This window comes from Varanus komodoensis, unplaced genomic scaffold, assembly GCF_004798865.1.
Source record: "Varanus komodoensis strain SLA01 unplaced genomic scaffold, ASM479886v1 scaffold47, whole genome shotgun sequence".
NCBI lineage: Eukaryota > Metazoa > Chordata > Lepidosauria > Squamata > Varanidae > Varanus > Varanus komodoensis.
This window is the reverse complement of record NW_025336045.1, coordinates 7,925,949-7,941,284: the sequence shown is the minus strand read 5'-3', so window position 1 is coordinate 7,941,284 and position 15,336 is coordinate 7,925,949. Positions and strand designations below refer to the sequence as shown.

Genomic DNA, 15,336 nt, shown 5'->3' with positions numbered 1-15,336 from the left:
GCAACAAGGTTGAGCGAGGAATCGCAAGTACGTAATGTCTCCTGTAGAAAAGCATGGATTTATCAGCACAGAAAAAATGGGACTCTTTCCATTAATAGCAGGCAGCCCTCCCTCTTTTTATCCTAACAAGTAGGATAACAAGTGGCCTCACCCCAATGTCCTGAGTGCCAGAAATGAGGGGAAAAAGATTGGAAATGGAAAGACACACAATGCTAAAGGACTGAAAATAAGGCCATTTATCTTCCCGTAGTTAGTATTCATCCGGCCACGAAAACGGCCACGTTCCTTTCGGCTGCGCGTGGGAGGGTCGCAGCGTAGCGTGGGCGGAACTACCCTCACACGCCAGCGCTGAATAATGTATCAGCCTCGCGCACACGAAGACTCCCCGCAACGCGGCGCTTCCCTCCCGCAGTCGCGGCGCAGACTCTTTGCGCAGCTACGCCGCCCTGTTCCCGCCAGCGCAGCAAAGGAAGGGGGCGGGCTGAAGAAGGCAGCGGAAGAAAGAAGTCTCGAAACTGGTTTTGAACCGCTTCTTACAGTTCAGCCCCCTAGTGAACAGAGGTGCAGCCCTCCATTTCGCGCTTTAATTGTCTTGTTCCTTCTGCGCGGAGGAAATGACGGAGAAACTAGGTTTAGTGTCCTCATCTCTCCAGAAGGCAGCGGGCGTCTTTGAACTAAGGTCTGCAATGCTGTATCGGTCTATTAAGAAGCAAATAAATCTTATTCCCAGTCAGGTAACTCTGTACAACAGGCTTTGTCAACTTTATCTTGAAAGAGCACTTGAAATAATTTTAGCGCCTCAGGGACCCGCGCATAAAAGATGTCTCAAGGAACCCCTGCGTTAAAATAGTAACATTGCACTATTTATTTCAATTTTGGCACGCTTATTTCCAAATAATTTATACATTATCATGGTATTAAAAGTATTGAAAGGATCAAGTCACTTGGTGTGTGATTTTATATAACACGACGTATATTTTTACAATCTTTCGCGAACCCTGGCTGAGAAAGGATGACACCCTTACAGGAATACGAACGTTTCATCTTTGATAACCGGTGGGCCATTCTACATTTTCTCTGTAGGCTGCAAAGGAGCCAATCAGAGAACGGGGTGTGGCTCGACGTGGGGAGAGTCGTAGGCCGCGATCCGCGCCTCCGCGCATGCTCGTTTAGTACCAGAGTCTCTTGTCCCAGCTGGTTGTTGGTTTCGGTACAGCTGCGTCGCCGCCGGGCAAGTATTTGCTGCCTCTGCGAGAGGACGGCCCAGCCGTCGCGGCGCTCCGCTTTCTAGCAGAAAGAGCGGAAGTGGCGTTCCTCCGGCCTTTTGCAGAATGTCGGCGTCCGGGCTTGCGTGCTAGGCAGTCCCTCAAGGGGGTTGTTTCCCCTCGAGACCCCCATCCTGAAAACGAGGTTTGGAAAGTGAGCGGCCATCTGGGGCGTTTTGTACGTTAGGTTCCCTTCTAGTCAGGCATGCATATCTTATGCGGTATGAGTAGCTGTTGTGGTTTGTGAAATAATGCGTGTGAGCTGTGTGTTTTGGCAACTATATTTATCAGGGGAGGGTGATTTTGTGTGAAGTCATGAAGAATGAGTAAACATGAGAACCATCGTTTGTATGTGTATTGTACTTGTGCTCTTTCCTGCAAATTCTGGGTGTTCACAGGGGGAGTCCGCACAAACGTTGCTGGCATGTGGAACCTTAAGTTTCATTGCATTATTCTATTGCTCTCTCAACTTTTTGTCTAGTGTCAAAGTCCATGCCTAAGTCAACCCAAAGAAGACAGGTGTGGTTTTTGTTAGCTCTGGGCAAGGCATACTCAAGCATATTCACTTTTCTTATAGGGCACTCATTGGAACAGAGAAATAGTGGGCAGGAAGTATTATACATCTGATCTTCTCTGAAGCTGCTTTTCTTTAAAACAGAATGTGCTGAGTTTTTTTTTACAAGTGTTTGTAAGAAAACACATGTGAACTTAGCTCCTGAGGTGCAATTTGGAAGGAACTGGCACTTGTGTCCTGGGTGTTTTTTTAGTTTCATATAAGTTACCCTATGAAATTTAAAATCTAGGCATTACAGTAGCAAAGAAGAGATCAAAGGAGCTTAACAGTTAATATGATAAGCTTGGTACTTGTCTGCATTCAGTACTGCTGAAATGTGAAGGCACTGAGAAACTGGGCTTTCTGCTAGGGAAACAAATGATACTTCTTAGGTAAGTTTTTTAAAAAAAATATCCCCTGCTCAGGTACTCATAAATGTATGTACATATGTGTATGGATGCTAATATTTTGCTTGCTTGCAAGGCCTTTATGTAACCCTTTTCTCTCTTTAAATAATCCTCTTAATAAATTCTTAAGTACAAAGAATAAAAGTATTGAGCACAATTGGGTCTCAAAATAGGTTTGAAAGTGGGTAGTGAAGGAAATATACTTGTTTCATTATGTGTATTCTGCTCTTTAAGTTGTGTTGCTGTCCTGAAACATTTATTTATTTAAAACATTTCTATGTCGCCCCCATCGCAACAAAGCCTTGGGGCAGCTCACAAAGAATACATAAAAATATACATAAATAATAGTAATATAACAATTTAAAAGAAAAAAAACATTTAAAAACATTTTAAAAACCCCGGTGCATTCTCGGCTAATTTTAAAATCCTAATAATTCAATAATTTAGCAATTAAAATAAGTTTTAAATAAAAAGGTCTTAGCCTGGCGCCGAAAAACAAATAATGACGGTGCCAGGCAGACCTCTCTGGGGACAAGGTGATAACTTTTGTATAGGACAGGGTAAAAATGCCTTAATAAGCTCTTTATACTTTCCTTAAGGGTGCAATCTCATGCATGTTTAGACAGAAAAAACCATACAGCATTCCTTATCTAGCCTTGCTGGCTTGAGAATTCTGCAAGTTGTTCCTGTCAAATGTGCATAGGATTGGCCTTCATGGTCCAAATTACTTAATAAAATAAATTGTGCATTTGAACTAAAATTTAGTAGTTCAGTTTTGTGAAAACATATAGTTAAGTTTTCTGGAAATATATAGGCTGCTTCATGTGTCAGTGTACATATGGCGTATAAAAAATAGGGTCTTGGGAAGATGATTTTGGAAGCTTTCAAATAAATCAAGAGAATCATTTTGACCCAGTGACAATGCACTGAGGACTTTTCATTCTTTCCTGTTCTCTTCCAACTTTATTTGCACTAGTTGTCTGCACTCCAGTCTGCTTGTTCTCACTTGCCTTTCCCCACATATTTACTCCTTGTTTTCTTACATTTACCAAAAGTCTCAGTCTGAATGTTTTCAACCTAGTGTCCCTCTCAGTCCTTTCAACTGGACTTAAAATTCACTTCTCTTTTCCTCAGCTTATTCTGCACTGAGCTATTAAACTTGCATCTTGGCTATACTATTTCAGACAATAGATGAGGAACCAAGTGATGAAATGCTCCTTAAAACAAAACCCAACACTTGTATGGAGGGTTCACATATCTTAGTAAGCCTTTCCTGTAAAAGGCTTATAGTCTATGATCAAAATTTACGAGAATGACATGTAGCAAAGGCCTTGTTTGTTTCCCTTATGAAACTGTCAGCAGTCTCTAGTTGTAGAAGTGCATCTTACGAGATGTATATTTCTCTACAACATGTGTATGTGTCCATGCTGTAGAGCTACATTAAAAATTTACACTCTTTGAATTAGTAGTTGCATTTTACTCATCTCAAATGAAAGAATATTTTACAGAGGTTTTGCAGTGTTTTCTCAAATAGTTACCATATTTACTCTGGAAAATTCCTTTCAAAAGAGAGACTAGACCAAATGTTTTTATGTTTCTTGGGCCTTCATAAGTGCAGGATGATATTTTTCAAAAGCTTCACAGGTGCTGTCATGGCAAGGAAGTCCAGATTTCCCCAGATAAAATCACACCTCTGTGGATGTTGAAATTATTTACAACTGAAAATCTAGCACTAAACATCCTTTCTTTTTTTACAGATGATTCTGTGAATTGATTTTACATGGCAGATAAAATGCCACAATATTCATAAGTCTGGTCCAAAGTATAACAGTGTCATGATGGATGTAGGTAAATGGCCAATATTTACATTGCTTTCACCTCAAGAAATAGCAACTATCCGGAAAGCATGTGTGTTTGGAACATCTGCTAATGAGGCTATATACATAACACACAATGATGAGGTAAGATAATTGCATGGATGCAGCTAAGTTACCTGGTTTTATTTATTTATTTGTTAAATTTGTATAAAACCTGCCCCATTAGCATCATGCTCTCTGGGTGGCTATTACAATAGAAACCATTAGAGTAAAAATATAGTTAATGTTCTAAATACAATTGGACACAATATGTACACACAAGATTTAAATTAATAAAATTAAAGTTAAAACCAATGCTATTGATAAATGGTTTGTATAGTGCCATAGATATGTTGAAAGAGAGGGGTTTTTGTCAGGGACCAAAAACTCAAAAGTGATTTTATTGTGTTCTTCAGTGAACCTTTCTCATGACGTGATAGCATTTGTTTTGTCATTTTTATTTCTGTGGAAAGCTCTGGCTTGATTTGATCAAGGACTCACTTGATTTTCTTTTAATCTAAGGTATTTGCAAAGCTCTCCTCTAGAACTGTGTCTGAAACACCATCAATTTTCTTCCTTTTCAGTTTTCTTCACTGTCCAGCTTTCATACCCACAAATTGTGATTGGGAATATGATAGTTTGGATGGTCTAGGTCTTGGTCTCCAGTAAAACATCCTTATGCTTGATTTTCTTGCCTAGTTCCTCCATTGCTGTCCTGCCAAGTCCTTGTCATCTTTGAAATTCTTGACTGCAGTCTCCCTTTCAATTGATGCTTGAGCCAAGGCATGTGAAATCTTTCACACTTTTCATTTCTTCGTTATTAACAGTAAAGTTCTGTAATTCTTAGAAACATAGAAACAGAGTGAGTCAGAAGGGGTCTCCTGGGCCATCTAGTCTGACTCCCTGGCTCCACTCTTGACATGCCTGCCATGTGCATGTCAACAATTCTTTTGTGGACATGATTTTGTTTTCTTAATATTCAGCTGCAGTTCTGCTTTTGTGCTTTCTTTCCCTTTATCAGCAGTTGCTTCAAGCCATTGCTGCTTTCTGCCAGTAGTATGTATCACCTACTATCTTAAATTAGTGATATTTCTTTCACCAATTTTCACTCCTTCCCCTCATTCTAATCCAGCTTTCTTTATATGTTCTGTGTACAGACTAAAAAGACATCCTTGTCTGACACCTTTGCCTATGGCAAACCATTCTGTTTCTCTATATTCTGCCCTAACTGTAACTTCTTGTCCGTGATACAGGTTGCACATCAGGACAAGTGCTCAGGCATGCCCATTTCTTTCAGGACTGTCCATAGCCTTTGCACAGTTAAAGGCTTTCCTGTAATTTATAAAGCACAGATTTTATAAAGCATGATCTCCAGTGCCTCTTCATTTTTGGAATCCTGCTTGGATACCTGGCATTTCTCGTTCCATATAGGGTAGCATTCTTTGTTGCAGCACTTTGGGCATCACGTTGCTTATGTGGGAGATTAGTGTAATGGTCTTACGGTTGCTGCCCTTTTTGCATCTCCTTTCTTGGTGTTTATATTATCCAAAATATATTTTGGGAATTGGAATATATATATATATATCTCAAATGTTTTCAGTCTGTGGGCCATTATTTTGTTTTCTGTGTTGACGTATTTTTTGCGCGTAATTAAAATGCATTTGATTAATTTTTTAAAGAGCAATTTCTCAAATAATTTTGGTAATAATAAAACACAAGAAAGCAGCTCTTTTATCTGTTCCTTTTCATGAGCTACAAAAGAGCTGAACTATTTGAATAAATCAGATATTTTCAAAAGATTGGACTCTTGTTTCTTAGAATAATATATAGCTTTTAGATTTTTAGAGGAAGAGCCCTATTTTGATCACTTACAAATAAAACAATACATGTATTCTAAGGTTTGTACAATGAAAAAATGTGGTTCCATTCATCCCTTGAAGCCTTTAGAATAAGTATTTGGTGTGGGGAAGAATGCCTGGTTTGTTTGTGGCATGGTTTTGTATACTGCTAGTTTGTAAGACAATATTAAGTTAAAGATTGGATTTCTAACTAAATGCTTTTAGATTGCTTCTAGATTACCTGGGGTCATATAGTTTACATTTGTTTTACACTAGAAAATTTGTATCTCTTTAAAGGTGAGGTATCAACAGCAATTGTGAAGTGAATTGGTTTTTACCTTGTTCTTTGTTCAAATATCAGACTGAGGCTGTAATTTTATGCCCGTTTACTGTGAGCAGAGCAAGATTCTCTGAAAACGTTTACTTCTGAGTAAACCTGTATAAGATATGCCAGAAAGCTGCAATCCTATGTTGACATAAGCTCAGCTTCAATTGCATTCAGTGAGACTTCTTGTAAACAGCTATAGCATTTAGTAGGTAGTACCTAGAAGTTTCCTGGGAGGTATGGTTATTATAGGAGAGAATGGTGTTTCTCCATGAGAACTTTAAATAAAACAAGAAACTTTTAGAGACATAAATATTTAAAATGAGAACTGTATGTGAGGAGCATGGATTGGAGCAGCGGGTCATCTTCTATCACCTGTATCATGACAGTTTACAGTCAAGGTATTTAATCTAATTGCCCATGTTTTTGGCTTGAAACCCTCACAAACTATAAACATAAATACTAGCTGAGCCATCAAAGAATGAAGAATATTCAGTACATAAATTAAAATAAGAAATTATAACAGCTGCAGAAAGAAGCAACCTATAGTGTATGTTTTACACTAAAATGACCAAAAGAAATTATTCTTTAAAATCTTCCTTAACATGAGCAAAAGACAGAGGAGAGATGTAATTCTCAGCAAAGGATATTCCAAAGAAGTTGAGTCATAACAAAAAAGCCCCTGTCCTGGTGCTTACCAGTCTCACAGCTCTCACTAATAGACCAAAGCTCATATGCTGATCATAAAACCCAGAGAGACTTGTATCGGGTGTAAGTAGATAATCTTACTCTGAAGTGTTTACATAGAAACATAGAAACAGAGCGAGTCAGAAGGGGCCTCCCGGGCCATCTAGCCTGACCCCTGGCTCCAGCCAACTCGTCTCATGACATGCCCACCATGTGCATGTCCAGCCTATCTTTGAACACCCTCACTGATGGGGCCTCAGCCACCTCCCACGGAAGCCCATTCCACACCCTCGGGGTCCTGGCTGTCAGGAAGTGCTTCCTGGCATCTAAATTGAACCTTGGTTCCCTGAGCTTTGCTCCATTGGAGTGCGTCCTGCCCTCCTCTGCAGGGGAGAACAGGTCTCTACCCACCTCCGTGTGACACCCCCTCACATACCTGTATGTCGCCAACAGATCCCCTCTGAGTCTCCTCTTCTCCAGGCTGAAGAGACCCAGTTCCCTCAGTCTCGCCTCATATGGCATCCCCTGCAAACCGACCACCAACCTTGTGGCCCTACGCTGCACTGACTCTAACCTGGCTATATCCTTCCTGTAATGAGGGGCCCAAAACTGAGCACAATACTCCAGTTGCGGGCACACCAGAGTCGTATAGAGTGGTAGTAATACCTCTCTCGATCTAGAAGCCATACTTCTGGCTATGCAACCAAGGGTGGCGTTCGCCCTCTTGACCACTGCATCCCACTGCTGACTCATGTTCAGCCTGCAGTCAACCAGCACCCCGAGATCCCTTTCACAAGTGCTGCCCTCCAACCAGATCACTGCCCCAACTTGTTTGAATTTGTTTATAGCTTCAGTGGGGCATAAGGTTAGGCTGCAGAGCATCTGGCACAGCTGTTTTGAATATGCGATCTAGTTCAGGGATTGTCATGTTATGTAAACTAGGTGAGGCAATGATGAAACGATGATGTGTGGCTGGTGGTCTTTTCTAAGGTTATGCAAGGCTTGTTTAATCCCCCTCACATAATTGTGTCATGAGACTAATTCACCATGGATTAGAATGTTTTTTAATGCAGGAAGCAAGTACTAGGCTATATTGCCATAGCAGTCCAATATCAGAGAACTTTGGAAGGTAATGAGGGACTGGTAAGTCACTTTTAAAGATCCAAATTAATTTTAATGTAAGCCTAATAGAAAATAAAGATGGGCATACAATGAAGTTCAAACATTCACTAAGTCAAACATAAGAGGCAAGCTACAACATTTTTTTTTCAGTACAGTATACTTACACACATACATACAGATTCTCTCTCTCTCCAGTATCTGTATTAGTATCATTACTACAATGCTGTATTCTGTTTAAGATGTTTTAGTGAATATGGAAGCTTAAATATTTTATATGCATACAAAGGTAAAATAGATACATATAACACGACAAACATTTGGCTTACTCATTTGATCTGACTTAATACAAATTTGACTTCAGGACATTCTCAGCAACAGAACTCATCTGTAAGCTAGGAACTACCTTCAAAATAAAATACCATAACTGGAATGTAAAAATTCTACTATATTCTTTTAAATTAACTTGCATTCTATTCCACCTTGATTGACATTTCTCTTAAACTGTTCTCATAAATTAATACATTCAAACATAGGTTGATTGGTTTCTCTTTTTAGGTTTTCGTATTTGGACTAAACTGTAGTAATTGTTTGGGAACTGGAGATAACCAGAGTACTATTGTACCAAAGAAACTTGAATCTTTATGCGGAAAGAGGATTCACAGTCTCAGTTATGGAAGTGGGCCACATGTAATTCTTAGTACAGAAGGTAGACATTTTTTGTTCTTAATTGAGCAATACTAGTCATGTACTTTCTAAACTTCTGCAACCTATTAAAATGGGGAATTGCTAGAGGTTTGCTTCTTGCTTGGAAATTGAAGTTATAGATCATGCCATCACTACTTTAATTTTTGTGATGGATATTTTCATCTGATTTCCCGCTTGATGCAAATCAATGTTTGAAAAAAAGTTTTCTCCAGTATCAGGATCTGTAGTTTCTTTTCCTAAACCTTCTGTGTGTGCATGCACTCATTTACTGATATGATGTTCCCATTGACATGAATTGCATATCAAAGAAAAGTTGTCTTCTGTTCCAACTAAGTAAAGATGATTTTGGAACTTATGGTTTGGTGAATGGGTGAAAGTGTGGAGATAGTTATTTGCCACTACAGCTGACAAGGACAAAGCAGGGACTATGTTGCTATGTTGTGGGGTGTAAACATTGTTTTAAATATATATATATAGTGAATAAGCTAATATATATACAGTGGTACCTTGGTTCATGAACTTCATTCATTCCACAACTCTGGTCACGACCCAAATTGGTTGCGAACCAAGTCACATTTCCCCGTAAGGTTCAATGTAAATAAGGTTAATCCATTCTGACCCCTACGGACGTGGTCATGAGCCGATTTTGGTCATGAGCCAAGTAAAATTTCCCCATAAGGTTCAACGTAATAAGGTTAATTTGTTCTGTAAATATTTTTTGTTAATCACAAAAATTTGAAACAAAGTAGCAAAGAACAACAAAGTAGCAAAGTACTGTACAGTAGAGAACACTAACTCAGGTGCGGAGGAGGTTGTTGTTTGGAGGGAGAGTCCAAATGATAATCATGAGATAGCAATCGTGCAGGGGGTGGGGGCGGAGATGGCTGCAATCATGATAGTGCTCATGTGGGGAAGATGAGTGTGAATGTAGTCGTCACCCAATGCAGAGTTTGCGACCTGAGGCAAATTTTTTCTGAAATTTTTGTTCGTGAACTGATTTGGTCGTGAACTGAAACATTCGTGAACCGAGGTACCACTGTATAGTGAATAAGCTAGGAGTGTATATTTAAGGTAAATTCAGGTTTTAAGTGCTATATAGTTATGTCATTCAGGCTTGAAGGAAAGATTGTGAGTGGAGCAGTTAGTTAATAGTTTGGCTTTTCCAGTTGCAGGGCCATTGTGCGTGTCACAACAAGCAATAATTGATGAATTAACCGGCCAGTTGCTGTACTGAGTGCTGGCAAGCATTTTGATAAGTAAGGCTTGGCTGTTGGATTCTGTGGTGTCTTGTGCAATCCTGAGGTGATTAGGGCAGTGTAGAGGTGATACAATCTTTGCATGACCTTAAGAGAGGCCATAGGTTGGTTAACCTGTGAACAGTCCTCACTGCCCAGGTTTGCATGACATGACAGGCCATGACAACTGCCAGCTGATGCCTGTGTATTCAAAATGGTGGCTGCCCCATACTGTAGCAGACTCAAGGGTTAATAAAGCCATGGTGATTAGTTGTCACATGGAAGCATGGTAAATGTGTGTACCAGTTCAGAGAGTCTCTCTGATACCTTCCAGTATCTAATAAAATCTGTATCATATGGTGATAGTGGTTGTAAGTGAAAGAATGTATTTGGGATGCTTGTATGTATTCTTTTTTAAAGCTGATTTTGTTGCCATTTGGAACTGAAAATCATAATCTAATATTGAATAAATTTAAGTACTGGGTAAACTGTGCTTTTGTGTCCTGTACAGATGGTGAAGTTTATGCTTGGGGACACAATGGATACAGTCAACTTGGGAATGGGACTACAAACCAAGGTGTTACACCTATTCAAGTCTGTACCAATTTGCTAATTAAGAAAGTAACTGAAGTAGCTTGTGGCTCCCATCATTCTATAGCATTATCATCCGATGGAGATGTAAGTCTTTTCTTTTTTACTCATTTCTAGAACCTTTGTTGCTGAGTAACTACTTTTATTCTATAAACATTAGACACCATTCTTGAGGGGTGATTTATGGGGCTGCCATTAATCACTGGATTGTGTTTTCTTGGTGAAGCATTTCAGAGTGAAGCTTTATCTTAATACATAACAGATTTATTATGTATAGGTAATGTGTTTATGGAAGGAATGGGCTACCATTATGTACATGGTAGAGTCTGCTTGAGTACCTTTAGCATGTTGTACATGCACAGCTGTGGAAGTTAAATAGGAAGAATTCAAGGGTAGATAAATGATTAGGTGAGCTGCTTGGTTTATTTCCAAACTTCAAGAAAAGCTCTTGCAGTGATAATGGGCAGGTTTGCATGCCACAGAAACCCATTGTTGGGATTTATAATGGTGGGTTGGTTATTCTGTGAAGTACATATGTATCTCCAAACAACTGTAGGTACTTTGCCCATCCCTCCCTCTCCTTCTATCTCTCCTAAAGGGTATCACAAGAGACACAGCAACAGCAATAAGTTCACTCTCCCTTCCTGCCATGACGACAGGCTGTTTTCAGCTCACTCCTTTTAAACCTTTTCTGGGGAGGGGAACAGTGGGGAGGATTGGAAAAGCTAGTTTGACAGCTTTGGAGGGCCACAACCTGCCCTTTCAAACTGCCCAAGCAACACCTCATGTCTTCCCAGTGTTTGGTTTTGCACCTACAAATAGGCAACTTTATTTTTTTTAATCCCATGAGTACAAACAGGTGGCAGATGTAACCTGGAAAGCATATCTAGGTGATCAATTTAAACACGATCAGCATTTCCTGTACATCTAGCTTTTATTCCACACAATATGCAGTCACCCAAGCATGTGGGAATATGGCCTTTTTTGACTACTTGTAGTTAAATATCCTCCACCTTAAGGCTGTTTTAATATCTAATATCATAAATGGATACTTGCCCATTCTGTCATCAGTAGCCCTTCATTCAGTGGGATTTTGAGAAGAATTGCAAGTCTGTTGCACCCTTTTGTAAAGAAGTAGTTATCTCCTATCAAAGCAAATATGCTGTGAGACAAATTTTATTCTCCTTCTGCAAGTTTGTAGTGTATTCCTGCTGTGTGTTTCCATTTTTCTTGTGGAAAGGTATATGCCTGGGGCTACAACAACTGTGGTCAAGTTGGGTCAGGATCAACAGCAAATCAGCCAACTCCTCGCAAAGTTTCTAACTGTTTACAGACAAAGGTGGTAATCAGCATTGCATGTGGTCAGACCTCTTCCATAGCTGTGGTAGACAATGGTGAGGTAAGTATTTTGTGGTCTTTCTACATCTGACTTTGCTTCTGCATAGAGAAATTCCTAATGTATAGAATAAGCTGCTTGTCAAAGATGGATCTGAAATTCTAATGAAATGTGTTGTACTGTTGTTGTTTTACTCTGTTCACCTGCTATCTTTGCAGCTGGCTGGATATTACAACTCTAAGTTTTTATTCTTGAATTAAGCATATTCTTTTCAGTATGTTGAATTTATTTCTGACAACAATGCTGGAGCACATGGGGCAGCAATGTTTATTTAGAAGGAAAAAATATGAATAGTATGCAGTTGGTGTCTGTCTGCTGATTGAAGGCATGCATTTAATAGAATGTGGAGGAGTGAGTAATCTTCCCCCTGCAGCCCCCTACACCCCCCAAAAAAGCTCTTGGCAGGGCCATGCGTTCAGTCAGTCCATAATGTACAAGGCAGCAGTGGAGTAGCTGAGCATCTGTGTACCGGCAAGGCAAGTTAAATGGAAAGCTACCTCTTGCCTTTTATAATTCAGGTTCAATTAATAAATATGCATTCTGCCCTTCAGTATTTCTGCTTAGTATGGCTCACAATTTAAACACTTAAAATAGTTAAGCCAACCTGAAAGCAACCAGTAAAAACAAGGTGACAGCTGAGATCTGTTAATAATTTAGTTATGAAGGAAAAGAATCCAAGAGCGAGAACTATACCAGAAGTAAAATAATTTTGAAGGTTTATCAAAGTTATAAGGATCAAATTGTGAAAACCTACATATTAAAACAGTAAAATGTATTATAAAAATTATATAAAATTAAATTAATGTAATAAGCAGTGCAATGAAATGTGGCTATGTAGATAAACCAGTCAGTTAATTTTATTGCATTACTGCTATAATTTTATTGGGAATGATAACTGAAAAAAAGATCGACTTGGTTTAGTCAAACCATTTAATTATGCACACAACTTACAGCAACAGTGTTAGCATCTTTGCTCTAATCTTTTTTCACTGCTACAGCAAATAAAGCTACTGAATTGGTTACATAAGGATCTATAGTTTACACATTTTTATAGAAGCATAGAATAGTAGAGTTGGAAGGAGCCAGAAGGCCATTGGGTCCAATTCCCTGCTATTGCAGGGCACTAAGTTACACCATCCCATTTAGATGACTGCCCAAACAGTTTTTGACTGTCTCCAGGGAAGGAGGGCTCAGAACATCTGCAGGTAATAGGTTGCATTGTTGTACTGCTCTGACAGTCAGGAAGGTCTTCCTGGTAAATAGTCTAAATCTGGTTTCTTTTAACTGCCCTGTGGAATGAATGAGAAGAGATCTTGTCCTTCCTTTTTGACAGCCTTTCAGGTACTTGTAGAGTGTTATCGTATCACCCATCAATCTTCTCTTCCTGAGGCTGAACATACCCACTTGTCTCCATCTTTCCCTCCAGTCCCTGAATCATCTTTGCTGCCCTCCTCTAAACACTTTCTAGCTCTTCTGCATCGTTTTTAAACTTAGGTGCCCAGAACGGCACACTATACTCCAGGTGAAGTCTGACTAGTGCTGAGTATGTTGGAACTAGTACTTCACATGTTTTAGAAGTGATGCCCAGTATAGCATTTGTCATGTTTGCAGCTGTATCACACTGTGGGCTTACATTCAGCTTGTGGTCTATAGCAACCCCAAGAGTCTTCTCATTTGTAGTGTTGTTGAGCCAAGTATCCCCCATTTTGCAGTGGTACATTTGGTTTCTTGTTCCTAAGTGGAAGACTTGACAATTGTCCCTACTGAATTAGGCTGTGTTGTTCTCTGCCCAGTGTTCTAACCTATCAAGATCACACTGTATCTTATCTCTGTCTTCTGGGGTATTTGTTATCCAACCCAGCTTTGTGCTATCTGAAAATTTTATTATCTTTCCTTGTACTTCCTCATCTAAATAATAAGAGTACTGGGCCCAGGACAGAATCTTGTGGCATCCCACTTGTCACTAACGGTTGCACTATCTAGCCCACTTTTTTCTTAGTCTGGTAATCAGGAAGTCATGGAACACTTTGTCAAAGGCTTTGCTAAAGTCAAGATTATGTCCATAGCCTTACCACAGTCCATTATAGAGGTTAGCCAGTCAAAGAATGTAATTAAATTAATCTGGCAGGATTTGTTCTTGACAAATCCATGTCGGCGTCTAGTAATTACTGCATTGTCTTCAAGGTGTTTGCAGACTGTTTTTTCTGGGAATTGATGTCAGACTAACTGGTCTATAGTTCCCAGATTCATATTTGTTTTCCTTTCTTGTAGAAAGGGACAACATTAGCCCTTCTCCAGTCATCCAGCACTTCTCCTGTCTTCCATGAATTCTCAAAGATTATAGATAGTGGTTCTGAGAGTTCTTCTGCTAGTTTTTATGACTCAGGGATGACGTTCATCAGGCCTTCAAGATCTGAACTCATTTGGCCCAGTTAAAAGTTCCTGAACATTTGCCTGTCAATCTAGGGCTGCCATCCTGCTCCTTCAGCTTATACTACACCTTCATCAGGAGGATTGTAGTTTTTCTTTTGGGAGAACACTGAGCCAAAGTAGGAGTGCAGCACCTCTGTCTTTGTCATTTCTTATTGTTCCATCCATGCTGAGTAGTTGAACTCCCTTCTTTCATCTTTTTCCTTTAGACCAGGGGTTGGCAACCTATGGCTCTGGAGCCGCATGTGGCTCTTGAATCCCTCTGCTGTGGCGCCATTGCCCAAAATATGCATCACAGCCACCGATCTGCGACCGAGGCTCCAAGTTGCAAAATACCAATAGGTGATAATGAGGCATCCACTCAGGAACGCTGCACTAGCAGATCAAGTAAATTGCGACATTGCAGGGAAAGAGTGGAACAAGTTTCCTGCAGGCTCTCATGTTACATAAAACACTGCTGAAAAGATTCTCTTTGTCCAAATGTAATCTCCTTCATCTGAATGTTAAAAGCTGCAGTTGGGACCTGTCACAATTCACATCACTTGACTGTTTATCTGCTAATCAGTCACTAAACACACCTATATTTGCGACTTCCCAGTAGGCCAACAATGGATAAATCAAAGAAAAGAAAAGTTTCTGAAGAAAACCAAACATTTAATGATACGTGGGTAGATTCATTTGCTTTTACTGCTGACGAACTTATGGGGTTTGCTGTTTAATGCATGCAGCCCTTTAGCACTGATTTTGACTCTGCAGGAAGCTGTTCTCCTGTTCAAAATATATGAAAGGAGTCCTACTAGTTTATAGTGTAAGATTAAAAATAACAGTTTTTAGTGACTGAACAAGAGCTGCAGCTAAATCATAATGAAGATAACACTGCATATATCATTTTTTACCTTAATGCTATGTATATCTTCATTATGATT

General features: G+C 39.6%; 1 protein-coding gene across 14 annotated transcripts in view; it reads left to right on the top strand.

Moving 5' to 3' along the window:
- The first annotated feature begins 710 nt into the window (after nt 1-710).
- The window catches only part of RCBTB1 (RCC1 and BTB domain containing protein 1), a 55,842-nt gene continuing 41,216 nt past the window's right edge, over nt 711-15,336 (top strand). For 4 of the 14 annotated variants that reach the window (XM_044445100.1, XM_044445098.1, XM_044445099.1 and 1 more), the window contains exons 1-5: nt 1,186-1,410; nt 3,983-4,186; nt 8,609-8,759; nt 10,505-10,671; nt 11,825-11,983. In XM_044445100.1, the coding sequence (XP_044301035.1) occupies nt 4,061-4,186; nt 8,609-8,759; nt 10,505-10,671; nt 11,825-11,983 (603 nt within the window). In that variant the 5' untranslated portion in view covers nt 1,186-1,410; nt 3,983-4,060. Of the gene's footprint in view, nt 735-1,183; nt 1,444-3,982; nt 4,187-8,608; nt 8,760-10,504; nt 10,672-11,824; nt 11,984-15,336 lie in introns of those variants that run through there. The other 10 variants (XM_044445104.1, XM_044445103.1, XM_044445105.1 and 7 more) reach the window with 6 other exon arrangements.